The 27,729-nt window shown below is 42.2% G+C and overlaps 1 protein-coding gene across 5 annotated transcripts in view; it reads left to right on the plus strand.

Annotated features, from left to right (window-relative positions):
* The window catches only part of rad51b (RAD51 paralog B), a 562,125-nt gene that overhangs the window by 474,610 nt on the left and 59,786 nt on the right, over positions 1-27,729 (plus strand). The window contains exon 11 of one of the 5 annotated variants that reach the window (XM_059953424.1): positions 16,117-16,331. The exons of the other annotated variants lie outside the window; for them this stretch is intronic. Coding sequence (XP_059809407.1) covers positions 16,117-16,184 — 68 coding nt within the window. The 3' untranslated portion in view covers positions 16,185-16,331. Of the gene's footprint in view, positions 1-16,116; positions 16,332-27,729 lie in introns of those variants that run through there. 5 annotated transcript variants of the gene reach the window in all.

Consider the following 27,729-nt stretch of genomic DNA (forward strand, 5'->3'; position numbering starts at 1 on the left):
GTATCAGTATTATAGTGAAGCATAGAGAATTACAGAGGCATGAGAGAGGAGCTGGCCAAAGTTGATTGGAAGGGGACACAGCAGAGATGATGACAGATCAGCAGGGGCTGGAGCTTCTGGTGGCAATTCGGAAGGTACAAGATAGATACATCCCAAAAATGGAAAAAAAGTATTCTGAAGGCAGGATGAGACAAGTGACTGACAAGGGAAATCAAAGACAGCATAAAAGCAAAAGAGAGGGCAAAGAATATAGCAAAAAAATAATTAGAGTGGGAAAAATGGGGTTAGATGGTTGAGAACCTTTAAAAACCAACAAAAGGAAACTAAACAAAGCATAAGGAGAACAAAGATGAAATATGAAAGTAAGCTGGCCAATAATATCAAAGAGGATACCAAAAGTTTTTTAAAGATATGTAAAGAGTGAAAGAGAGGTGAGAGTGGATATTGGAATGCTGCATAATTATCCTGGAGAGGTGATAAAGAAATTGTGGATGAACTGATTAAGTATTTTGCTTCAGTATTAAGTGTGGAAGACACTAACAGTTTGCAAAAAATTCAGTAGTGTCAGGGGCAGAAGTGAGTATAGTTGCTATTGCTTTGGAGAAGGTGCTTGGGAAGCTGAAAGTTCTGAAGGTGGATAAGTCACCTGGACCAAATGGATGACAGCCCAGGATTCCAAAAAAGGTAGCTGAAACAATTGTGGAGGCATTAGTAATCATCTTTCAAAAATCACTCCATTCTGGAATGGTTTTGTAGGACTGGAAGATTGCAAATGTCACTCCACTTTTTAAGAAGGGAGTGAGGCAAAAGAAAGGAAATTATAGGCAAATTGGCCTGACTTCAGTGGTTGGAAAGATATTGGAGGCATCAAGAATAAAATTTTGCAGTGCTTTGAAGCACATGACAAAATAGACCAAAGTCAGCATGGTTTTCTTAATGGGAAGTCTTCCCTGTTTGAATTCTTTGAGGAAATAAGAGTTAGGATAGACAAAGGAGAGTCTGGATGTTGTCTACTTGAATTTTCAAAAGGCTTTTTGACAAGATGCTGCACATGAGTATAAGTAAGATAGGAGTGCATGGTATTACTGGAAAGATAGCATGGATACAAGATTGTCTATTGGAGCAGCATTTTGCAGTCTCTCTATCTGAACTAAATCCTACCTTTCTAATTTCCTCACCATGATTGGTAATCTTACATGAGAAGTAGCAATTTGAACTAAATGCTACATGTTCAAAGTGGGTAGGAATCAAAGGAGACAGGGCAATTGGAGAGACTGTTTAAAGAATCTTTACAAAGTAAAATTTATTATCAAAGTACATATATATCACTATATACAACCCTGAGATTCATTTTTCTGCAGGCATACTCAGCAAATCTGTATAATAGTAATTACTATGACTATGAAAGATCAAAGAATGCAGAAGACAACAAACTGTGCAAATGTATATATAAATACATGGCAATAAATAAGGAGAACATGAGATAAAAGAGTTCTTAAAGTAAGATCATTGGTTGTGGAAATATGTCAGTGATGGGGCAAGTGAGAGTAGATATCCCCTTTTATTCAAGAGCCTGATGGTTGAGGGATAGTAACTGTCTTGAACCTGGTGCTGTGAGTCCTGAGGCACTTGTACCTTCTACCGATGGCAGCAGCAAGAAGAGAGCATGTCCTGAGTGGTGAGATCTTTGATGATGGATGCTGCTTTTCTATGATAGTGTTTCATGTAGATGTGCTCAACGATTGTGATGTACTGGGCTGAATCCACTACCTTTTGTAGGATTTTTTATTTAAAGGCTAATCTTTGTAAACAAGGGCAAAGGGTACAAAAGCAATATATGTACTTTGATAATAAATTTTACTTTGTAAAGATCCTTTAAACAGTCTCCCCAATTGCCCTGCCTCCTTTAGAAATTTGCTGCTTTGATTCCTACCCATTTTGAACAGGTATCAAGGTTATCAATCATGGCAAGGAAAAGTAGGATATAGTTCAGATAGAGAGACTGCAACGTGCTGCTCTAACAGAGGGAAAAAGGCATCCTTGAACACAGAACACTGAAAGTCAGCATCCATGTACAGTAAGCTAGATCTTTATAAGTTGCTGGCTAGGCTTCAGATATCATATCGATTCATAGATGGATACAACGCAGAAACAGGTCCTGAGTCCATAATGACCATTAATCCAATTTTTCTATTCTCAGCACAATCTTATCAACTCCCCTGAGATTCTCAACTACATACTCTGGGCAATTTGCAATGCCGATTTACCTACCAAAACATACATCTCTGGGACATGGGAAGAATCTGGACCATCCAGAGGAAGCTCACACAGTCAGAAGAACAACTTGCATATTTCCACAGAGAAAGCACCTGTGTTCAGGACGTGGGATAGCTGTGTCAGAGTGGCACCACTGTGTTACCCCTTTGGGCACCTCACTTTATGAATGCTGTCCAGGTTTCAGAGTGGGTGGACTGGCATCAGGCATCAAGGGACTAGCTTTAACTGGAAAGAATGAAGAAGTGGGATTGATCTTGATTACATAGAAGGAAAGAAGAGATTTGATTAGCTGCCTTCCATTCAGGAAGTATTCTGATAGAGAAACTGGAGATGAAACAAGAATTTCTGTTGCAAGATGAGTTGGAAAACAATGCTCTACCTCATTATGGTTAGAGAGGCACAGAACTCTACATTAGGCATTGTCCATGGCAACTAAGTGAGCTAGTCCCATTTGGCCCATTAAACCTACCCTATCCTGTATACTGTAAATGCCTTTTAAATGTAGTAATAGTATTCATCTCTACCACCCGTTCTGGAACCTCATTCCATATACCCACCACCCTATGTGTGGTGAAGTTGCCCCAAAGGTCCTTTTTAAAACTTTCCCTTCTCACCTTAAACCTGTGCCCTCTAATTTTAGGTTCCCTTTCCCTGAAAAAAATGTTCATTCATCAGTTAGATGAGAGAAGTTTTTAAATATGAGAGTTTGTTTTGTTTGAAAGAGAATTGCATTTTAACACAGCTAGCAAAGAAGGCAAGAATTCGTTGCAATCACAGCAGGGAGAGAGAAAACTGCACTGACAGGAAGTTTGTAATTTGTGCAGAAACCATTGTGGTATTTTAATACTTTCAGTAATCAGGTCAGGGGATGAGCTGGTAAAATTTCTCCTTATAGACGGAACTAGATTAACAGATACTGTGGGCGCCACTGTCACATTGTGATTAGCACAACACTCTTACAGCTGCATGTGTCAGAGTTCAGAGTTCAATCCCAGCATCCTCTGTAAGGAATGCTGACAAAATGCTGCAGGAACTCAGCAGGCCAGGCAGCACCTATGGAAAAAAGTCACCTGCCGAAAGGTCTCAGCCCTAAACGTCGACTGTATTTTTCCCTAGATGCTGCCTGGCCCTCTGAGTTCCTCCAGCATGTATGCTGCTTGGATTTCCAGCATCTGCAGATTTTATCTTGTTTGTCCTCTGTAAGGAGTTTGCATGTCCTCATGTGGAATGTGTGTGTTTCTCTGGGTCCTCGGGTTTCCCGCCACAGTCCAAAGACATACTGGGTAGGTTACTTGCTCATTGTAAATTGTCCCTTGATTAGGTTAGGGTTAAACCAAGGGTTGCTGGGCAGTGTGGCTTGAAGGGCCAGTAGGGTCTATTCCATGTTGTATCTTCAAATAAATTAAATAAACAGAATAGAATCTTTTTATGTGTCAGATTACATCTTTCCCCTCCCACTGGGAGCAGTGGGGGGTGTGGGCAGATACTGTAACCTCTCGCAGCAACTTCCTCCAGCAAGAATAGCGTAAACACAAATATTGACATTAACCCGACTTTTTCTATCAGCATTAACCCTTCTCACACAATTAAAGTCCTTCAAGCACAATCAACTAGTCTTCTTTATTAACTGTTCCTTGCACATTCATGACTCTTCCTTCCACATTAATAGTGATCAAATTTTATCATTAACCCATTCCTTCCATTCACAACAGCTCTGACATAATGTTAACCCTTCACTCAATACATACTCTTCCCTCACCATAGATATTTACTTATTTTCTATGCACATTAAACCTTGTCCACATTGAATGCTGTTAACCCTTCCTTTCCCTTTCACAGTGCTTTAAGCTTCATTTACCCTTCCCACCTCCTTTAATTCTTGTTTATCTCTCCACCCTGGGATGCCCTCAAATCCATAACAACCATTATCTAATATAGATAATTATATTTTAATAACTAATCTCTCCCTTCGTACACATAGCAAGCAGCTCAGTCTCTAATATTAATCACTTCCCAGCCATCTACACTTCCTCTTACTTCAATATAACCCACCCACTTCCACCCTTGGTTTCCCTGTCTTTGATATTTATCCTTTCTACTTGCCAACTGTATCATTTTACACAACCTCATCCTGACCTTTAATGATAGCATACCCACACTCTGCTGCACTGCAAAATACTCGAGGCTACTTCCTCCTCCATTCTCCTCTACCTGTCCTCATGGGTATTATTTCCCAGTCTGAGTCAGCCATTCCATCAATACCGCCTTTTTCTCCAATCACTCTGTCTGTGTATCTTCCTAGAAGGCACATTCAAGTCTGTAGGGTGTGGTCCTTTGAAGGGCATGTTACCACCAAGCCGCAGGAAGCAACGGAGGTAGTTGAGTCAGCTGATTATCAATTGAGCTGCTTAAACCAGCAAGGTCCTACACTCATTGTCCATTTCATTAGATACACCTGTATACCTGCTCAATAATGCAAATATCTAATCAGCCAATCATGTGTCAGCAACTTGAGGAATAAAAGCATGCAGCTGTGTTCAAGAGATTCAGTTGTCATTCAAACTAAACATCAGAATGGGGAAGAAATGTGATCTAAGTGGCTTTTACTGTGGAATTGTTGGTGTCAGATGAGGTGGTTTGAGTATCTCAGAACCTGCTGATCTCCTGAATTTTTTGTGCACAAGCCTCTAGGATTTACAGAGAATAGTGAAAAAACAAAACAAAAAAAAATCAACATCCAATGTGCTGGAGTTCTGTGGGTGAAAATGCCTTGTTAATGAGAAAGGTCAAAGGAGAATGGTCAGACTAGTTCAAGCTGACAGGAAGCTGAAAGTAACTCGTATAACCAAGCATTACAACAGTGGTGTGCGGAAAAGCATCTCTGAACACACAACACATCAAACAGTGAAATGAACAAGTGACAGCAGCAGAAACCACAAACATACAGAAATTCACTTAGTGGCTACTTTATTAGTTACCTGCTGTCTGATAAAGTGAGCTCTGGGTGTATCTTGGTTCAATAAGGGAGGAGTTAACTATATGCAGTTACAATTTTCTAAATCAAAGGTGAGAGTGCTCCTAGCATTCTGATGGTATGAGACATCCACAATTGGTCATAGTCAATAGGCACAGAAATGAACCCTTCAGCCCAACACAGCCATGCTAACCATTTGCCTGCATTAGGACCCTATCCTTCCTCTAGCATTGTGTCTTCTATCCTTCTATGCCTTCCCTAGCTGAGTGCCTATCTAGTTAATTACTGCCCGTTATGCCGCTGGTGACTAGGGTAGCAATGGAGGTCCTCCATCTTTGTCTATCCATAGTGTTGCACACGGATATAGAAGGACTCTTCATTACTATTTCTGTAACAATTTTTTTTTGACCAGTCAGGGTTGTTAACCCTGAGCTGAACCACCCCCCCCCCCCCCCGAAACTGGAAGTCCAGTGGACTACTCTTAGTCTGACCTCTTACCCTTTGACCTGTTTGGCATGGATGATTCTACCAAGAGCAAAAGCTTAAAGCCCTGACTCCTGCCAGCATAGTGAGGCATGCACCAATGAAACAACAGCAACTGACATTTATACATTATTTTTAATGTAGTAGAGCACATAAAATGTTTAGCAGAAGCAGTCTTAAAGAAAATTTGAAATGCAATAAATTGTTGGGACAGATAGCCAAAAGGATGTTCAAAGAGTCATATTGTACAGTAGATGTTTCTCAAAGAAGGAAAAAGAGGCGGAGAAGATTTCTAGTGCTGGAATTTCAGAGTTTCAGGCCGAGGAAACTGAAGGCACAACTGAAAGAGTAGGGTTATTAAAACTGGGAATATGTTGGAGACCGGACTTGAGGGAGGAGAGAGATTTATTTGGGTTTTAACACAGGAAAAAATACACGGACAGAGAAAGACAAGGTCGTATGCAAGTTTGAAATCAGGTATTGATTAAGTGAACACATTGGGTGAATGAGATGATATAAGGAACAGAAATTTGCATCACATGTTAATGAAGAGATCTTTGGAATATCGTTGAGAGTTCTGTAGTTATAGCTGTTAATTTTCTCAAGTAGCAGACACCCAGGAAATGCAAAGTAAAAGATTTCCATGTTTACTTACAAAAAGTAAGGCCAATCAGCCATTCAATTCAATGCTAGTTCACAGGGCAATCCCATTTCTTCCCTAATTTTCCCTATAACCAATTTTCCTCACATTCCTGGTATGTTTTGTAACTCCAAAACATAAAGCTAATTGAAAGAAATAACACAAGAGCCAGGAAATGTGTTGACTTAGTTTTTTTCTTTGCTCTTCTTTAGTGAGGCACACAACTGAGTGGTGATGTAATGACTTATTCCATTCACATACTTTTACATATAATGTCTCATGAATCATATAAACAGGAAAAAAATGCTTACTCAAATAATATGTTCACATTATTGCTCAAATATTACTGAAATAATAAATGCACAACAACCCTCCCGCTTAGCTATAAACTCCAACTTAATATATAATGTATCTCATTTACAAATATAGTATCTATATAGACATTCACAGCATAGCAATTTTTAAATTTTCTCATTCAGGTCTAAAGGTTTAATCGCTGTGGAGGATTTCTTACTCTTGTGGGATAACACCTTTCCTAATGGGTGGGGGGGAGGCCACTCTGTTTGACAGGTTAGACGTGGCTGCGAAACAATCTGAGGCTCTGCAGCCCCCTCCATGTGTTTGTAGGACTTGACTCTGGGACTGAAGTAAGTGATTCTGACAGCTCTGGATACCTTTCTTCTGAATGAGTTGGCATCCTGAACAGTCCATGGCAAGCTGTACTATCTGCTGATCTATCCCAAGTCACCAGACAAAGCTTTGAGCTAATGCTTTCATTGTGATCACACCTAGATGACCGGCATGTGGCTCCTCTAACACTTTAACTCTCAGCTTGGATGGTACAAGAACTCTCAATCCCCTTATAAAGCAACCCCATCAAGAACAAGTTCATTCTGATGCTGGTAACAATAGAGGAACTACAATTTTCACTGCACATTCTAGCCATTTTGGGTGGCCATGTAGAACTGAGACAGTGTGGGGTCTTTTCTCTTTCCTTTTGGATCATCTCTGCTGTAACATGGAGACCTTTGATTTGTTTTAGGGGGAATTCGTCAAGAGGAGTGTCTTCTGTAAATCTTTCAGGAATTTCCTTTTCCAAGGGTAAACAGGACAATCCATCTATATTTCCATGATAAGTTGTTCTCTTGAATTTGATTTTGTAATTGCATTCTCCAGGAAACAGAGCCCACCCCTGTATTCGTGCTGCTGCTCTTAGTGGAACACCCTTCTGTGGATTGAAAATGGACACTAATCATTGATGATCAGTAATGAGAGTAAACTCACATCCATACAGATACTGGTTGAAAATGTTTACTTCCCAAATGAGACTCTGTCAATCTGTGCATAATTTTTCTCTGCAGCAGTGATGCAAAAACTACAGGGGCATTCACTTCCACCACTCATAACATGTGATATGACTGCACCTATACCATAAGACGAGGTGTCACAGGCAAGCTTCACTGGACGATATGTGATCGTAATGTGTCAATACAGCGTCTGACATCACCATTTCCTCTGTCTTTTGTAAAGCCACCTCATATTGCCATTTCTTTCAGATCTGTAGTAATAAGGTCAAGGGTGATGAGTACAGTAGCCAGGTTTGGCAGGAACCTGTTATATCAATTGACAAATTCTAAAAAGGACCACAACTATGACATGGCCTTTGGCCTTGGGGCATCCACCACTGCTTGAATTTTCTCAGCACACTTGTGTAATTCTTGTGCACCAATGATTTGACCACAGTAAGTGATACTTGGTTTAAAGAATTCACCATGCACCATGTTCTGAGTTCATAAACTTCTAATCTTTCTAACACTGTCTTGAGATTTTGGAGATGTTCCTTCTTATCCTTATCAGTAACAATGACATCATCCAGGTAACACTGAACAACTGGGAAGCCTTGCACCACCTGGTCCATAGCTTTCTGCCAAAGTGCAAGTGCAGATGCTACTGCAAAAATAAGCATTTTTTTAAGCATTTTTGTGATTATCTATAGTGAAAAACACTTTGGATTCTTCTTCCATCTCCATCTGTAGGTAGGACTCAGCTAAGTCCACTTTGCTGACGTGTTTCCCTGTAGAAAGGTTTGCAAGGATATCTTCTATCCTAGGCAGAGAGTATTGATCTACTTTCAGTACTGGGTTGATGGTGACCTTAAAATCCCTACAGATCCTAATAGACCCTTTTTTTTGGGCTACTGAGTCTGCTGGCTTCACCCATGGGCTCCACTCAAGATTGGAAAGAATTCCTTCAGCCTCCGTGCGATCTAGCTCACTGGCTACTTTGTCATGGATGGTACAAGGAATAGACGGGATCTGCTAAACTTGAGTGTGGTATTTTCATTTAATACAATTTTACCCTTTATATGTTTGAGTTTTCCAATGCCATCCTTGAACACTCCTGTGGCATCATCCTGTATCTCGTAATTCGCTTTCAGTTGCCTATATTTCATGAGATGTGGCATGCAAATGGTGGATTGATCTCCAATCAAGTTGTAATTGTCTCAGCCAATCATGGTCCCACAATGCTGGCCCTCCTGTTTCTACCACATACAAGTCCAATGTGGGTTGTTGGTTGTATTTCACTGTTATGAATGTCATTCCCACAGGAATGATCTTCTCTTACATTTTGTAACTCCAAAACATAAAACCAGTTGGGAAAAAAACCTCAATAGGGTTCAATCCTGACCTCTAGTGCTGTCTGAGTAGAGTTTGCACATTGTCCCTGTGACTGTATGGGTTTGCCTGGATGCTTCATTCATCACAAAAGGTTGCTAGGATAATTGGCCACTGTAAATTGCCATTAATGTGGTTGATCCTTGGGGAGCCAATGGGTATGCGGGGATAATAAAATGGGATTAGTTTAAAGGATTTTTTGATACTTGGCGTGGAATATTTGGACCAAGGAATCTAATTACATATTGCCTAACTCCAGGAGTATATTGAGTAGAAATTCTCCAGTCGAGCCTTTGTCTTTGGTTCACACAACAACTTCTATACCCCTGATTCCAATTCCATCCCTCTTCCTAGAAAGCTATCTGGATCTGTAACCTTGCTGGAAACACCAGAGCTTGCACTTCCTGGAATTGTTTGTTGCTCCTGTAACAAACAGATCAGAGATCTATGCCATTAGCAGAACTGCCTCTTCTGTCTTCTAATTGTTGCTAGTTACTTCCTTACCTCTGCTCATTTGCAGCTGAAACACTCACCATGCTTTTTCTGCTTCTAGTCTTGATTAGTTCAGCACGTTCTTCCTTGCTTTAAAACCATTATTCCCAAGTTTTCCTGTCCTTCAGGTTTGATAACATCTTCCTTAACCTTGTTTTCAACTCCCTTCACACTGTTGCTTCTCCTTCTCTCTGTAATCCTGTCCAGATTACAGTTTGCATGAGATGTATATGTTTCTCAACTTCAGGCTTCCTGCTCCTCATTCTTGGACTGAATTACTTAATTGTTGGCAACTGAGCCATCATACAGTATGCCAAGAACCTAATCCTTGGCATTTCCTTTTAAGATCTGTTTGTATCATTTAAACAGTACTTAAAACCTATATCTATCAGGCAATAATCTTGGTGTAGTAAAACTCCAAGAAACCACCTTACAATTATTCAGAAATTCTGATGGTGCAGTATCCAGCTCACTCACTAGTCTGGGATATGAGCTGAGATCCTGAGTGGAAGCAAGTTTTTGTAGTCAGGCCAGGGATTGAAGAAGCATCCAGGTCCAGATCCAGACAGTGGGCTAGACAGCGCTTCTCCCTATAGATGCTGCCTGACCTGCTGCGTTCCACCAGCATTTTGTGTGTGTTGCTTGAATTTCCAGCATCTGCAGATTTCCTTGTGTTTGCACAGTACTCCAAATGCAGCTCACCAGCATCTTGTACAAACGTACAATGATTTCCCAACTTCTATACTCATTGCCCTGACTTGTGAATGCCAACATAGCAAATCCAGGTGATCATGGATTGGCTGCCCACGACACACAGCACCTAAAAGTTAATGTCATTGCTTGAGTATAGTCAGCAAATGATCCATATTGTCTTATTTTGTGCCACTGTCTAAGGCAAACGTCTAGCTCATGGTCTTTAAGAGAAAAAAATAAGTGTGGATTTTTAAAGATCATCTGGCAGCTGATTAGCAGTCATGTTCCCAAAGCTTTGTTAAGTAATGGCAGTGTAAAATAACTAGGTTTCCTGTTGTCTGATCAGTGAATTTACTAAAGTGATTCAGTGTTCCATGCATGCATGGCTGCTTCACTTTGTGTCTGGACTCAAAATTCCATTGAAATGCAAAAATTATTCAATGTATGGACACGGTCTCAAACTCTGATATGCAGTTCTGTCAGAATTTTAGAGTGATCAAGTAATAGAGCTATAAAGCATGCAAACCGGCCCCTCAGCCCGTAATGCCCATTGTGACCAAGTTGCCTAACTGAGCTGCTCCCAGTTGTCTGTATTACCAATATTTAATCCTCTCCTATCCATTACTTGTCTGAGTGTCTTTTAAAGGTTGTAATTGTACCTTCCTCAAACATTTCCTCTGGCAACTTGGTCCATTAACACACCGTCACATGTGTGAAAGACTTGTCCAAAGTTCTTTTCAAACCTTTCCCTCTCACCTAACACCTGTCCTCTGACGTCCCAAACCTTCGGAAAAGACTGACTATTCACCTTACCTGTGCCCATTATGATTTTATAAAACTCATTGAATTCATCCCTCAGCCTCCAGGGAAAGCAGTATCAGTCTATCTAGCCTCCTTATAATTCAAGCACTAAAGTCCTGATAACATCCATAGATCTTTTTTTGTGCCCTCCCAAGTTTAATGACAACTTTCCGAGAGCATGGTGATTAGAACAGTATGTAGTATTCCAAATGTGGCCTTACTAACATTCAGCTGTGCATTTGAATTATGTGTATTTCCTTGGTAGCTGCTTATTCCAAACAGAATGTTTTTATTTGAAGCTGTCTTCGGTATTCTCTCATTGCATCTCCTCTCCTGAAATGACCCACTCTCTGTTCAGTGTTGACTTTGGTTGTGTCTGATTTTATACTGCATACATCAGGTTTAATTGCTGAAAACAGTTACAAAAAACAGGGAAATATAGAAGAACCAAAGTGAAACTTTCCCTCCTTTAGTTCCCTAAACTAAACTAAGTTTCGAGACTCGAGTTTTCTCAGCTGTGGCTCATTAATCACAACTACCCAGCAACAACTTCGCATCATATTGTTTTGTTGATGATAATTTTCTAATTTTTCTGTTTGTTCTCAGGATGTGGGCAAGGCTGACATAAATGGCTCAAATCATATCATTCTGAGATGGTAATAGTACCACTGCCAACCACGTTGTGTGGGATAGAGACTTGTGCAGAGTCAGAGGTTATTGAATTGTTGGATCCATTCTTGTTACAAAGTTGGTTAAAGAGAAAATTGAACTTGAATTGGCACTGAGGGTGGAATTTCAGCTTCTGTTGTTTAGAACCACATTTCTGTTATCTTAGCTAAGCAGCCAGCTTAATCAAAGATGTCCCCCACCACAGACATTCTCTCTTCTTCCCCCTGCCCACCCCCCATCATGTGGAGGATGAAAAAGCTTTAGCACATGTTCCAGCAGGCTCAAGGCTTCGCTGCCACTGTTACAGAACTATTGAACAAAACCTAGTACGATAAGATAGTCTTAACCTCACAATGGCCTTGACCTTAAGATTTGCCTGCATTGCACTTTTCCTGTAACTGTAACACTTTATTCTGGATTCCTGTATTGTTTTCTCTTGTACTACCTTGATGAGCTGTTAGAATAAATGATCTCTATGTTGCCATACGAAGGCAAAGTTTTTCTCTATATCTTGGTAAATGTGACAATAATAGATTAATTTACCTATATCTACAATATGACATTCCCACTGAGTAATTAACCATAAAGGACAGAATGCATCTCGTGGATGACTTTCCTTTACTGAGATCAGCTCCCTCCATTGTGAAAGAAAGCACTTCCTCTGCAGGGGCCTGTGGGAAAGGGCTGTTTACCAATTCACCCGAGTGCATGCAAGCTCTTTCCTTTCTTTATCCTCCTGGTGGGAGGGAATGGCCTTCACCTTCTCTGAAGTGAGGCAGCAAAGTAACAAAAAGAAAGTTTGGCTGCTGTGCAAAATGTGCAGACTGGGCTGGACTTGGGCAGTGCTCAGGGAGTGTGAACTGGAGCTTAATCAGATTCTCAAGGCCATTCCAGAACTTGAAAAATTGAAGTCAAAGTCGAGTTTATTATCATATGCACAAGTACACGTGTGCACGGGTACAATGAAAAACTTGCAGCATTACAAGTACAGAGCATCGTACAAGCAGCTTTCACAAGAAAAACAAATTATGCACAGATTTTTAACACAAAAACATATTAGAACAGAAAAAGAAAAGTCTATTTTAAGTGCAAAGTGCTCACAATGTTTTTGCTGGCTGGTTCATGAATTTGATAGTTGAAGAGAAGTAGCTCTTTTTGAACCTGGTGTTGTGGGACTTCAGGCTTCAGTACCTTCTGCTAGATGGTAGCTTCAAGAAGATGTGGTCTGGATGGTGGGGATCTTTGATGGTAGATGTTGCATAGTTAGAGGAATAGAGACTAGATTCTGTGGACGTGATAGAGACATGGGTGACATGTTGCCTTCTAGGTGCCAGAATCAGGGATGTCTTGGATCGGGTCCATGACATTCTAAAGGAGGAGAAGGAACAGCTAGAAGTCTTGTTACATATTGGAACCAGTGGCATAGGTAGGAAAGATGAGCAGGTCCTGAAGAGAGATTTTAGGGATCTATGTAGAAAGCTGAAAAGCAGGACTGCCAGGGTAGCAATTTCTGGGTTGCTGCCTGCACCGAGTGCCATTGAGGGTAAGAATAGGATGACTTGGCAGATGAATGTGTGGCTGAGGAACTGGTGCAGGGGACAGGGGTTCAGATTTATGATCATTGGGATCTCTTCTGGGGAAGGTATAACCTGTACAAAAGGAATAGGTTACACCTGAATCTGAGTGGGACCAATAACCTTGTGGACAGGTTTGCTAGAGCTGTTCAGGAGGGTTTAAACTCATTTGGTGGGGGATAGGAAGTGCAGTGATAGGGCTGAAGATGGGGTAGTTGGTTTACAGGCAGAGGCAGTGTATAGTGAAATTGCTAGCAAGGAGAGGCTGATGGTAGGGTAAAATTGCAGTCAAATGGATGAGTTGCAATGTGTGAAAAGGGGGACAAAATCAAAAAAGGTGATGACTGAAGACATATTTGAATGCACGCATAAGGTAAATGAACTTGTAGCACAGTACAGATTGACGTGTTTGACATTATAGGCTGAGAGTTTATAGTCAAGGAATCGCATTGTATCAAAAGGACAGGCAGGTAGACAGAGGGCATAGGGTGGCTCTGTTGCTAAAAAAAAATAAAATCAGATCATAAAAAAGAGGTGACAAAGGATTGGAAGGTGTAGAATTGTGGGTAGAGCTAAGAAACTGAAAGGGTAAAAAGGCCCTGATGAAACTTTGTAACAGTGCAAAGATGTGTTCTACAAATTACAACAGGAGATAGAAAATAGAAAAGGACGATGTTACAATAGGCACGGGGTATTTCAATATGCAGGTAAATTGGGAAAATCAGGTTGGTTCTGGATGCCGGGGGTGGGGGGTAGGATTTGCGGAATGCCTATGAGATGGCTTTTTAGAGCAGCTCATGGTTAAACCCACTAGGGGATCAGCTATTCAGTATAGCGTGTTGTGTAATGATTTTAAGGTAAAGGAACCTGTCGGAGATAGTGATCATAATATGAAACAATTAACCTTGCAATTTGAGATCGAACTGCTAAAATCAGATGTATCGGTTTTACAGTGGAGTAAAGGGAATTACATGGGCATGAGAAAGGAGCTGGCAAAAGTTTATTGGAAGGATATACTAACAGTGATGATGGCAGAGCAGCAATGGCTGGACTTTCTGGAAGCAATTCAAAAGGCACAGGATAGATACATCGTAAGGAAAAAGAAGTATTCTAAAGGTGGGATGATGCAATTGTGGCTGACAAAATAAGTCAAAGCCAACATAAAAACTGGTTGTTGTTGTTTCCTATGCCATTCACACTTCTAATTGAAGTGTGGCCTGGGAGTGGGAGATGCGAGTCTGTCCGTTCGGGAGCCAAGGTTGGGTCGATCTTCGTCTGGCATCTTATCCACAGCCGTTCCAACATGGGTGGCCCTGAATTGTCACCACCTGTTGAAGACCTTGAAGCACACAAGCCTCCACACGACACCAATGTGTTAATCCAGGTCACGGAGGATAAAAGCCAGTCAGAGCATATAATAGAGCAAAAATTATTGGAAAGTTAGAGGAATGGAAAGCTTTTAAAAAACAACAGTGGTATGAACGGGGCACGACTGCGCAAGTGCGTGGAGATTGGCCAGTGAGAACAGCAGGAAGAGTTTAAAAAGAAGACAGATTTAAAGAGCAGGGGTCAGAGTAGAGGGAGACAGAGTTGGAAGGCTTTGGCTTAACGGGCTTCGGCGATAAAGGGTCAAGGCGAGATAGGTTATCTGTTTAGCAAATAGACTAAGTATGTGTGTGAGGCTGGTTTTCTGTGCTCGGTGTCAGATGTGGGAGGTCCTGGAGACTCCCAGCCTCCGGACGACCACATCTGCACCAAGTGCATCGAGCTGCAGCTCCTTAGAGACCCCGTTAGGGAATTGGAGCTGCAGTTCAATGACCTTCATCTGGTCAGGGAAAGTGAGGAGGTGATAGAGAGGAGTTACAGGCAGGTAGTCAAACCGGAGCCTCAGGAGACAGTGAAGTGGGTAACAGTCAGGAGAGGGAAGGGCAAGAGGCAGGTGCTAGAGAGTACCCCAGTGGCTGTACCCCTTAACATTAAGTACTCCTGCTTGAATACTGTTGGGAGAGACGGCCTACTTGGGCGAAGAAACAGTGGTTGCACCTCTAGCACAGAGTCTGGCCCAGTGATTCAGAAGGGCAGGGAAAGGAAGAGAATGGCAGCAGTGATAGGGATCTTTATAGTTAGGGGTCAGATAGGCGATTTTGTGGACACAGGAAAGAAATGCGGATGGTAGTTTGCCTCCCAGGTGCCATGGTCCGCGATGTTTCTGATCATGTCCACGATATCTTGAAGTGGGAAGGAGAACAGCCAGAGGTCATGGTTCATATCGATACCAATGACATAGGTAGGAAAAGGGAGGAGCACCTGAAAACAGACTACAGAGCATTAGGAAAGAAGTTGAGAAGCAGGACCTCAAAGGCAGTAATCTCGGGATTACTGCCTGTGCCACGTGACAGTGAATATAGGAATAGAATGAGGTGGAGGATAAATGCGTGGCTGAGGGATTGGAGCAGGGGACAGGGGTTCAGATTTCTGGATCATTGGGATCTCTTTTGGGGCAGGTGTGACCTGTACAAAAAGGACGGGTTGCACTTGAATCCGAGGGGGACCAATATCCTGGTGGGTAGGTTTGCTAAAGCTGTTGGGGAGAGTTTAAACTAGAATTGCTGGGGGATGGGAACCAAACTGAAATAATGGAGGAAAGGGAGGTTGCCTCATAAATACGGAAAGCTTGAAGACAGTGCGAAAGGGAGGATAGGCAGGTGATAGTGAAGGGTCATGCTCAGACTGATGGTTTGAGTTGTGTCTATTTTGATGCGAGGTGTGTTCTGAGTGAAGCGGATGAGCTTCGAGCATGGATCAGCACTTAGAGCAATAATTTTGTGGCCATTACAGAGACTTGGATGGTGCAGGGGCACCAAGGCATTCTACAAGTACGTGAAAAGCAAGAGGATAAGATGTGAGAGAATAGGACCAATCACGTGTAACAGCGGAAAAGTGTGTATGGAACCGGAGGAAAATAGCAGAGGTACTTAATGAATACTTCGCTTCAGTATTCACTGTAGTAAAGGATCTTGGCGATTGTATGCATGACTTGCAGCGGACTGAAAAGTTTGAGCATGTAGATATTAAGGAAGAGGATGTGCTGGAGCTTTTGGAAAGCATCAAGTTGCCTAAGTCACCGAGACTGGATGGGATGTACCCTAGGCTAATGTGGGAGGTGAGGGAGGAGATTGCTGAGCCTCTGGCAATGATCTTTGCATCATCAATTGAAGACGGGAGAGGTTCCAGAGGATTGGAGGGTTGCAGATGTTATTCCCTTATTCAAGAAAGGGAGTAGGGATAGCCCAGGAAATTATAGGCCAGTGAGTCTTACTTCAGTGGTTGGTAAGTTGATGGACAAGATCCTGAGAAGCAGAATTTATGAACATTTGGAAAGGCAATATGTGATTAGGAATAGTCAGCATGGCTTTGTCAAAGGCAGGTCATGCCTTACGAGCCTGATTGAATTTTTTGAGGATGTGACTAAACACATTGATGAAGGTAGAGCAGTAGATGTAGTGTATATGGATTTCAGCAAGGCATTTGATAAGGTACCCCATGCAAGGCTTATTGAGAAAGTAAGGAGGTATAGGATCCAAGGGTACATTGCTTTGTGGATCCAGAACTGGCTTGCCCACAGAAGGCAAAGTGTGGTTGTAGATGGGTCATATTCTGCATGGTCGTCGGTCACCAGTGGAGTGCCTCAGGGATCTGTTCTGGGACCTTTACTCTTTGTGATTTTTATAAATTACCTGGATGAGGAAGTGGAGGGATGGGTTAGTAAATTTGCTGGTGACACAAAGGTTGGGGGTGTTGTGGATAGTGTGGAGGGCTGTCAGAGGTTATAATGGGACATTGATAGGATGCAAAACTGGGCACAGGACACTCAAAGCTGCTACGCAGTTTGACTCTGTGGTTAAGAAGGCATACAATGCATTGGCCTTCATTAATCGTGGGACTGAGTTTAAGAGCCGAGAGGTAATGTTGCAGCTATATAAGACCCTGGTCAGACCCCACTTGGAGAACTGTGCTTCATTCTGGTTGCCTCACTATAAGAAGGATGTGGAAACCATAGACATGGTGCAGAGGAGATTTACAAGGATGGTGCCTGGATTGGGGAGCATGCCTTATGAGAATAGGTTGAGTGAAATTGGCCTTTTCTCCTTGGAGCGACAGAGGATGAGAGGTGATCTGATAGAGGTGTATAAGATGATGAGAGGCATTGATCATGTGGATTGTCAGAGGCTTTTCCCCAGGGCTGAAATGGCTAGCATGAGAGGGCCTAGTTTTAAGGTGCTTGGAAGTAGGTACAGAGGAGATGTCAGGGATAAGTTTTTTAAGCAGAGAGTGGTGAGAGCGTGGAATGGGCTGCTGCTGGCAGTGGTGGAGGCGGAAATGATAGAGTCTTTTAAGAGACTCCTGGATGGCTACATGGAGCTTAGAAAAATAGAGGGCTATGGGTAAAGCCTAGGTAGTGCTAAAGTAGGGACATGTTCAGCAGAGCTTTGTGGGCCAAAGGGCCTGTATTGTGCTGTATGTTTTCTATGTTTCTTCGTTTCTAACAAAAGGCAACTAAGGAAGTCATAAAAAAGGGAAAGATGGAATATGAAGGTAAGCTAGTCAATAATATTAACGAGGATACCAAAAGCTTCTTCAGATATAAAAAGTGTAAAAGAGAGATGTGAGTAGATATCAGACCACTGGAAAATGATGCCGGAGTGGTAGTAATGGGGGGATAAGGAAGTGGTGGATGATCTGAATAAGTATTTTGCAACAGTCTTCACTGTAAAAGACACTAGCGGTATGTCAAAAGTTCAGGAGCATCGAGGATAGAAGTGAGGAAAGTTGCCATTACTAGTGAGAAATTCCTTAGGAAGATGAAAGTCACCTGGACCAAATGTTGTACACCCCAGGGTTCTGAAAGAGCTGTCTGAAGAGATTGCAGTGGCATTAGCAATGATCTTTCATGAATCAATGGATTCTGGCATAGTTCTGGAGGACTGGAAGAATGCAAATGTCACTCCACTCTTCAGGAAGGGAGAATGCCAGAAGAAAGAAAATTATAGGCCAGTTAGTCTGACCTCAGTGTGTTGGAAGATGTTGGCATCAATTTTTAAGGATGTGGTTTTAGGGTCCTTGGAGCCACATGATAAAATAAGCCAGAGTCAGCATGATTTCCTAAGGGAAAATGTTGTCTGACAAATCAAATGGAATTCTTTGAAGAAATAACAAGCAGGATAGACAAAGGGGAATCAGTGGATGTTGTTTATTTGGATTTTCAGAAGGCCTTTTTTGACAAGGTGCCACACATAAAGCTGCTTAACAAGTTAAGAGCCCATTACAGGAAAGATATTAGCATAGATAAAACAGCGGCTGATTGTCAAGAGTGAGGATAAGGGAAGCTCTTCTGCTTGGCTGCTGGTTAGTAGCGGTGTTCCATAGAGGCCTGTGTTGGTACCGCTTCTTTTTATGTTATGTTATATGCAGTTATTTGGATGATGTAACTGATGGTTTGTGGTTAAGTTTGTGGGCGATTTGAAGATAGGTGGAGGGGCAGATAGTGTTGATGAAGCAGAGAGGCTGCAGAAGGACTTAGATAGATTAGGAGAATGGGCAAAGAAGTGGCAGATGGAATACAGTGTGAGGAAATGGCCATGCATTTTGATAGAAGAAATAAAAGCATAGAATATTCTCTAAATGGAGCAAAAATTCAAATATCTGAGGTGCAAAGGAACTTGGGAGTCCTTGTGCAGGATTAATTTGCAGGTTGGCTTGGTGGTGAGGAAGACAAATGCAATGTTAGCATTCATTTCATGTCAATATGAAAGCAAGGATGTAATATTGAGGCTTTATGAGCAGTTTTGGAGCTCTGATCTCAAAAGATGTGCTGACATTGAAGAGGGTTCAAAGGAGGTTCATGAACCTGATTCTGGGATTGAAAGGCTATCGTATGAGGAACCTTTGATAGTTCTGGGCCTATAGTCATTGGAATTCAGAAGAATGAGGGGGATCTCATGAAAACCTATTGACTGTTGAAAGCCTTGAACAGGGTGGATGTACAGGGGAATTTTCCTATGGTGGAGGAGTCTAAAACCAGAGGACACAACCTCAGAGTAAAGGGAAATGGATGTAAAATGGAGGTGAGGAGGAATTTCTTTAGCCAGAGAGTGGTGAATCTGTGGAATTTATTGCTACAGGCAGCTGTAGAGGCCAAGTGATTGGATATCTTTAAGGCAGAGGTCGATAGATTCTTAAGGAAGAAGGTAGCAGAATGGGGCTGAGATGGAAATGGATTATCCATGATGAAATGGCGGAGCAGACTCGATGAGTGAAGTGCCTAGTTCCGCTCCTGTATCTTATGGTCTTATGTTGCCATCTTGAGACAGCGCCTCCTGTACATAGAAGAGAACAACAGATGAACAGGCCATTCACCTCACAGTGTTGGGCCGAGCCAGCTAAAAAACACCCAAACACCAATCTGCCCTACCTACACCCTGTCTATATCTCTTCATCCTCACATCCATAGGCGTATGCAAACATCTTCCAAAAGCCTCTAATGTATTTACCTCTACCACCATACCAGACATCCACAACCCCCTTGAACCTCCTCTTCTCATCTTCATTGTACGTACCCTGGTATAAGACTCTTCAGCCCTGGGAAACAGATACACTCTGTCCACTCTATCTATGCCTCTCATAATCTTATAAACCTCTATCGGATCTCCCTTCAGCCTCCACCACTCCAGAGCAAACAACCCAAGTTTATCCAGCCTCCAGTGACAGCACATGCCCTCTCGACCAGGCAGCATCCTGGTAAAACCTCTTCTGCACTCTCTCCAAAGCCTCAACATCCTTCCTACAGAGCAACCAGAACTGTACGCAATACTCCAAATGTAGCCTCACCAGAGTTTTATAAAGTTGCAACATAACCTCTTGACTTTTGAATTCAGTGCCTCGACTAATAAAAGCAAATATTCTATAAGCCTTCTTAATTACTATGAACCTTTGTAGCCACTTTCAAGGAGCTACGAACATGGATCTCAAGATCTCTCAGCTGGGCAACACTGTTAAGGATCTTGCCCTTAACAGTGTAGTGGATCCTTGCATTTGCCCTGTGTAGGCGCAGCACCTCATATTTATCTGGGTTAAACTCCATTTGCCATTTCTCTGCCCATATCTACATCTAATCTACATTGTGCCATATTCTTTCCCAGTCTTCTGCACTATCCACAGCTCCACCAATCTTGGTATGATCTGCAGACTTACTAACCTACCCATCTACATTTTCCATTCAGGGCATTTATACTGTATACATTACAGACAGCCGAGGTCCCAGCACAAATCCCTTTGGAACATCACTAGTTACAGACCTCCAACTCAAATAAATCCTTCAATCTCTACCCTCGGACTTCTATGTGCAAGCCAGCTCTGAATCCAAACAGCCAATTTGTTGTGGACCCCTTGTAGCTTAATCTTCTGGATTGGCCTTCCCATGAGGGACTTTGTCAAACGCCTTACTAAAATCTATGTAGACAACATCCATTGCCCTACCCTCATCAGACACTATTGGTAGTTACTATTGATGGTGTGAAGGAATGTGCCTGTGATGTATTAGGCTGAGACCATACTCTCTGCTGTTTCTTACATTTCTGTGTATTTGAAATGTCATACTAGACCATGAGGCAGCTAGTGAAGATACTTTCAACAGTACATCGTAGAAGTTTATTAGAGTGTTCAGCGATAAGCTGACCCTTTCTAACCTCGTAAGAAAGTAAAGACACATTCCTTGTGATTGCATCTATCTCCTTGATCCAGTACAGGTCATCCAATATGTTAACACCCAGGAATTGAAAGCTGCCACCTCTCTTTACCACTGTTTCCCAATGTAGACCGGTGGATGTTTGCCCTCCTCCCCCTTTCTGAAGTCAGCAATCAGCTCTTTAGATTTGCTGATACTGAGTGAGAGGTTGCCGTTGCGGCATCACTCAACCAAGTGACCTATATCGGGTCATATTCTGCATGGTCGTCGGTCACCAGTGGAGTGCCTCAGGGATCTGTTCTGGGACCTTTACTCTTTGTGATTTTTATAAATAACCTGGATGAGGAAGTGGAGGGATGGGTTAGTAAGTTTGCTGATGACACAAAGGGTGGAGGTGTTATGGATAGTGTGGAGGGCTGTCAGAAGTTACAGTGAGGCATTGATAGGATGCCAAACTGAGCTCAGAAGTGGCAGATGGGGTTCAACCCAGATAAGTGTGAAGTGGTTCATTTTGGTAGGTCAAATATGATGTCAGAATATAGTATTAATGGTAAGGCTCTTGGTAGTGTGGAGGATCAGAGGGATCTTGAGATCCGACTCCATAGGACGCTCAAAGCAGCTCCGCAGGTTGACTCTGTGGTTAAGAAGGCTTACGGTGTATTGGTCTTCGTCAATTGTGGAATTGAATTTAGGAGCCAAGAGGTAATGGTGCAGCTATATAGGACCCTGGTCAGACCCCACTTGGAGTACTGTGCTCAGTTCTGGTCGCCTCACTACAGAAAGGATGTGGAAGCCATAGAAAGGATGCAGAGGAGATTTACAAGGAGGTTGCCTGGATTGAGGAGCATGCCTTATGAGAATAAGTTGAGTGAACTTGGCCTTTTCTCCTCGGACAAGAGGTGACCTGATAGAGGTGTATAAGATGATGAGAGGCATTGATCATGTGGACAGTCAGAGGCTTTTTCCCAGGGCTGAAATGGTTGCCACAAGAGGACACAGGTTCAAGGTGCTGGGGAGTAGGTACAGAGGAGATATCAGGGGTAAGATTTTCACTCAGAGAGTGATGAGTGAGTGGAATGGGCTGCTGGCAATGGCGGTGGAAGCAGATACGATAGGGTCTTTTAAGAGACTTTTGGATAGGTATATGGAGCTTAGGAAAACAGAGGGCTATGGGTAAGCCTATTAATTTCTAAGGTAGGAAAATGTTCGGCACAACTTTGTGGGCCAAAGGGCCTGTATTGTGTTGTAGGTTTTCTATATTCTTATGTCGCTCTGGTAAGCTTACTCATTTATCTGTGATCCAACAAAGTAGTGTCATTGGCAAATATATAGATAGTATTGGAGCTGCGCTTAGCCACGCCGAAATGTGCATATGGAGAGTTGACTAGTGGACTAAGTACATAGACATGAGGACCATCTGATTAGTGATCAGCAAAGAACTGATATTGTTACCAATCCTCACGGATTGAGCTGATAGCACACTGTCACTGTTAGAAACCAATGTGCTCCTTTATAGGTAATTTAATCACTGCCAGCAAATGAGGGTCTTTACTTGAATCCAAATTAGGACCAAAGAAAGACTACAGTGATCATCTGATCTAAATGGAAGGGTTTCGGGTTATTTTTATTCATTGAGAGCCAGAAGACAGATGCTCAATTTTGGATATGTGCATTTTAGAAGGCACTGCTCTTACACACAGGTTGGAGTCTTGTGGCAGTGGGGCTTTTTCAGGCCGACTCTATTCGTAAGCATAAAGCATTTGCCAAAATTTTGTTGAGGCAAATATGTACTTGGTGTCACTTTGAAACTTTCTTCTAGGGCAGGGTTCCTCACTGGGGATCCACGGAGTTCTTGCTTAATAGTATTGACCCATGGCATTAAAAGTTTGGGAATCCTTGTTCTAGGGCAGGGGTCAGCAACCTTTACCACTGAAAGAGCCATTTGGACCCGTTTCCCACAGAAAAGAAAACACTGGGAGCCACAAAACCCGTTTGACATTTAAAATGAAATAACACTGCATACAACGTTTTTTTTTGCCTTTATGCTATGTATAAACAAACTATAATATGTTGCATTTATGAAATCGATGAACTCCTGCAGAGAAAACGAAATTACATTTCTGCATGCAACAAAAACATTTTGAACTCCAAAAAAAAGACGTTGGGTTGAAGGTTACTTTTAAGTAAAATACTCAATGTCTATTTGAGTCCTTCTTGTATTTATGAAAAACGCCAAACTTAAATTTTCCGCCAGCAGCAAACCAAAAATAACGTCAGCCAGCTGTCAACCTGAAAAATAAAAGGACTATTTCACTGAACAATGAAAAAATATGAATATACTTAAAATAATAGGCAATTAAAATATTTATCATACTCGGTTAATGGGATTTCTGCTCCTGGACCTCAGCGCACAGCGTCTGCACATTAGGGCTGTATGATGTCACCTTCATCTTTACACAGGATCGCAAGCTGTCATCTGTGAGGCGTGCGCGATGTTTGTTTTTAATAAAGTTCATGTTGGAGAACACCTGCTCACATACATATGTGGATCTAAAGATCGACAGGACTCCAAGCGCATACTTTTTAATGTTTACATAAATGTCAGGGATAGCATTCCATGTTTCGAATACAAGTTTGTCCGGTTTGAGGAGGTTTTCAATATCACTCCATTTGTGATTCTGAGCAAGAATGGCCTTCTGACGGGCAACATCTTCAAGGTCTGCTGTCAAGCGTCTAAATTTGGACACCCATATGTCTTTGTCGGCTATGTCGGCCAGTTCCATCTCAAGATCAGGTTGACTCACACCTGCCAATGCAGTCGTATTCAGTAGGGATGGATCGATGCTTAGGGGAGTGACCGGGAAGGTTAATGTGTTTTTTTCCTCTCTGAACTCACAGAAGCGTTTCCCAAACGATATTTGCATTGCGATGATTGCAGAATGTAAATACTCTGAATTTATCATGTCGTGACCTTGTTTGAACTCTCTCAAATTGGGTAAGTGAGACAATGTGCCTTTCTGTAAATCTCTGGCAAGCACTGGCAACTTGCGCTCAAATGCCAAAACATCCTCCAACATGTGTAGGGCTGTACGTCCTTTCCCCTGAAGAGCTGTGTTCGGCGTGTTCAGGTGCGCTGTCATGTCTACCATGAAGTGTAGCTTTTCCAGCCACTCTGGCTGTTCCAGCTCAGGAAAGGTGAGCCCTTTGCTGCCCAGGAAAGTTTTCACTTCTTCCAGACACGCGACAAAGTGTTTCAGCACCTCCCCTCTGGACAGCCAGTGACAAAAACACGTTGTAGCGGTGTGCTACACGCAGTCAGTAAACTACAAAGATAACTTTATTTGAACTAAACGGCCTTGCTTTTAAGCCTCCCTCAACCCACCCCCCCATGGGCACAGATGCTCCAAAAGACACGTACTCACAAACCCCCGTAGGCTCTCTCTCTTAGCCTGAACGCTGGCTAATTGTGAGCCGGTTCGGATGTGTCAGGAAATGGGTCGCCACGTTTTATTTAGATTGTACAAGATCACCATAATTTTCAAATTTAGAATTACATTTCAAAAACTAACAAACTAACATAAAATACATTTTAATTAAATACTGACCATTTATTTTCCAAAGCCACAGGGAGCCGCAGCACAGAAATGAAAGAGTCGCATGCGGCTCCGGAGCCGCGGGTTGCCGACCCCCGTTCTACAGCAGGACAATTATTGAGAGAGTCGGAAGAGGAGAAAAAGCAGAAGAGTCAGTTGATCTTGGCCATCTCACTTTGACAGGAATCTTTTGTATTTGAATGAGGCTAGTGATGTGTTGTACTGGAAATAGCAGGGAATTGGACTGAGAATGAAGATGAGTTGAACTGACGATACAGATCAAGTGATGCAGGTGCATTCAACTGAGAATTCAGATGCAATGGACGACGGATCCGGAAGCATTGATTGGAGAATTCAGGTACATTGGATAAATTATCCTGGAGCATCAGGCTGGAGATCCAGGAGTGATGGACAAAAGAGCATCAGACTGTGTGTCAGGAAGTGTCAGACAGACGATTTTCTTGCATCAGGTGTGGATACAGACACATTGATACAAGTGTACAAAATTGCTGGATGAACTCAGCATCCGGATGCTGCCCAACCTGCTGAGTTCATCCAGCTTTTTTGTACGTCTTGATTTGACCACAGCATCTGCAGTGTACTTTGTGTTTGATACAAGTGTAAGAGGTGCTTTTGACTGAGAACAGCTGTGTGTTCGACTGAGGCTGCTTTGGATGGAGAGGAGCAGTAATGTACTTGAGGGTACAGTTACATGGGCCTATAATCACCAAGGTCTTCCGCTTCCCCCACTGCCATCAACATCATCAGGATTACCATTGACCAGCAATTCAATTAGAACTGCTACATAAATACTGTACTTACAAGAGCAGAACTCAGGTTGGCAACCTTGTGATGAGTCACCTGCCACCTGTCATTCCAAAGCATATCTACCACCTACAAGGCAATGGTCAAGTGTGTATTAGAATAGTCTACGTTTCTCTGGATGGTTGCAGTTTCAACAACTCCCGAGGAGCTTGGCACTCTTCAGGATAAAGCAGTTTGCTTGCCTGACTTTTCATCCTCCACCTTTGTATAAGGATTCAGGTCCATTGGAATACAGGTGTTCATGTCTAAAGGCTATGTATCCTCAGTCAAGCATACATATCCCATAAGTATTAGACTGAGTAAGCTGTCTGGGGCTACCGGTACCTGCAACTGAGGATACAGTTGCCTTAGACTGAGAATACAGGTGTGTTGGACCGATATTGCAAATGTTGGTTGTGTTAATACAAGTGCATTAGGCTGATGATAATGTGTGGGTCTGTGGTTACTGCTGTTTTAAACTAGGATTCTGGTGGATTAGAATGATAATACAGGTAAGAGACTGTGGTTACGGTTGTGCTGAACTGGAGGATACAGGTGTGTTGGACTATAAGTACAGTTGAGTTAGACTGAGGATGCAGTGAGGATTTCTTCTTACTTCAGTTATGAATGGCTGGTCCCTTATTTTGAGCTCATGACTGCTTCTGGATACCACAATCAGGGCAACATCCTCCCAGTAAAACATGAGCTGGAGATTCATCAGGAGAGACTTGTGAATATCCCCCTTATGTTCTGTGTTTCTTGTAAAATTTATACAGTACCTCTTCCCATTCAATTTAATTTCTTTATACTTATCAACCGTAAATTTCATCTCATTTGTGTCTGTCCATATCACCAGTCTGGCTGATGTCCTCTGAAATTTGTTGTTTTTCCCTGCATTTCTGAACTTCATCTCATATGCAGACTTTCAAATTGTGTGTGTCACACGTCCAAGTCCAGAACATTGACAATTACCAAAAGCAGTACTGGTCCTAATGCCAGCTCCTCAGGAAATCATCCCTTTGGAAACTCAACTCGACCAGCTGCATGAATTCTGTGGCTACGAGAGGAGGTCAGGGTCTGGGTTCTTGTGGTTATTGACTCACTGTCACACAAGCCAGACCTTTTCACCATTTACAAGGCACAAGTCAGGAGTGTGATGGAACACCGTCCAATTGTTTGGATGAGTGCAGATCTAAGAATACTCAATAAGCTCAAAAGGACAAAGTAATCCACTTGATTAGCATCCCATTTGCCACCCTTCATATTCATTCCTTCTGCCATTGGCTCACTGTGACCGTAATCATTGCCTTCTAAAAAATATTGTTCAGTTTTGGTCAGTTATGTTCAGTTTTGGTGCCCCTGCTATAAGAAAGATGCCATTAAGCTGGAAAGAGTGAAGAGGTTTATAAGGATGTTGCCAGGACTCCAGGGCTTGAGTTATGGAGAGAGTTTGAACAGGTTAGCAGTGTGGGGGAGAGAGGTATATAAAATCATGAAATCATGGATGGGGTCAATTAACGCAGTCTTTGTTTGCAGAGTTAGGGAATCAAGATTGGAAGACATACCTCAGGAAGCTGAAGAAATTTTATATGTCCCTTTGACCCTCACCAATTTTTATCGATGCACCATAGAAGGCATCTAATTCAGATACATCACCGCTTGTTATGGCAAATACTCTGCCCATGTCCGCAGGAAACTGCAGAGTTGTGAAACACAGCTCAGCATATCACAGAAGTAAGCCTTGTCTCCATGGGCTCTGTCTACATTTATCACTGCCTCAGTAAAGCCTCTCTTTTATACTTTATGTATCTGAAAAAACTTTTGGTATCCTCCTTACTATTATTGGCTTGCTTACTTTCATATTCCATCTTTAACTTATTAATGACTTTTTTAGTTGCCTTCTGTTGGTTTTTAAATGATTCCCAATCCTCTTAATTTCTTGCTCTATTATATACCCTCCTTTGGCTTTTATATTGGCTGTGGTTTCTCTTGTTAGCCACGGTTGTGTCATCTTTCCTTTAGAATAATTCTTCCTCTTTGTGATGTATATATCCCGTGCTTTCCAAATTATTTCCAGAAATTCCAGCCATTGCTTCTCTGCCGTCATCACTGCCAGTGTTCTTTTCCAATCAATTCTGGCCAAATCCTCTCTATTGCCTCTGTAATTCCCTTTATTCCACTGTAATACCGATACATCTGACTTTCTCCTCGCATTTCAGGGTGAATTTGATGATATTATGATCACTTGCCCCAAAGAGTTCTTTTACCTTAAGCTCTCTAATGAATTCTGGTTCATTGCGCAACACCCAA

The sequence above is a fragment of the Hypanus sabinus genome, chromosome 2, assembly GCF_030144855.1.
Source record: "Hypanus sabinus isolate sHypSab1 chromosome 2, sHypSab1.hap1, whole genome shotgun sequence".
NCBI lineage: Eukaryota > Metazoa > Chordata > Chondrichthyes > Myliobatiformes > Dasyatidae > Hypanus > Hypanus sabinus.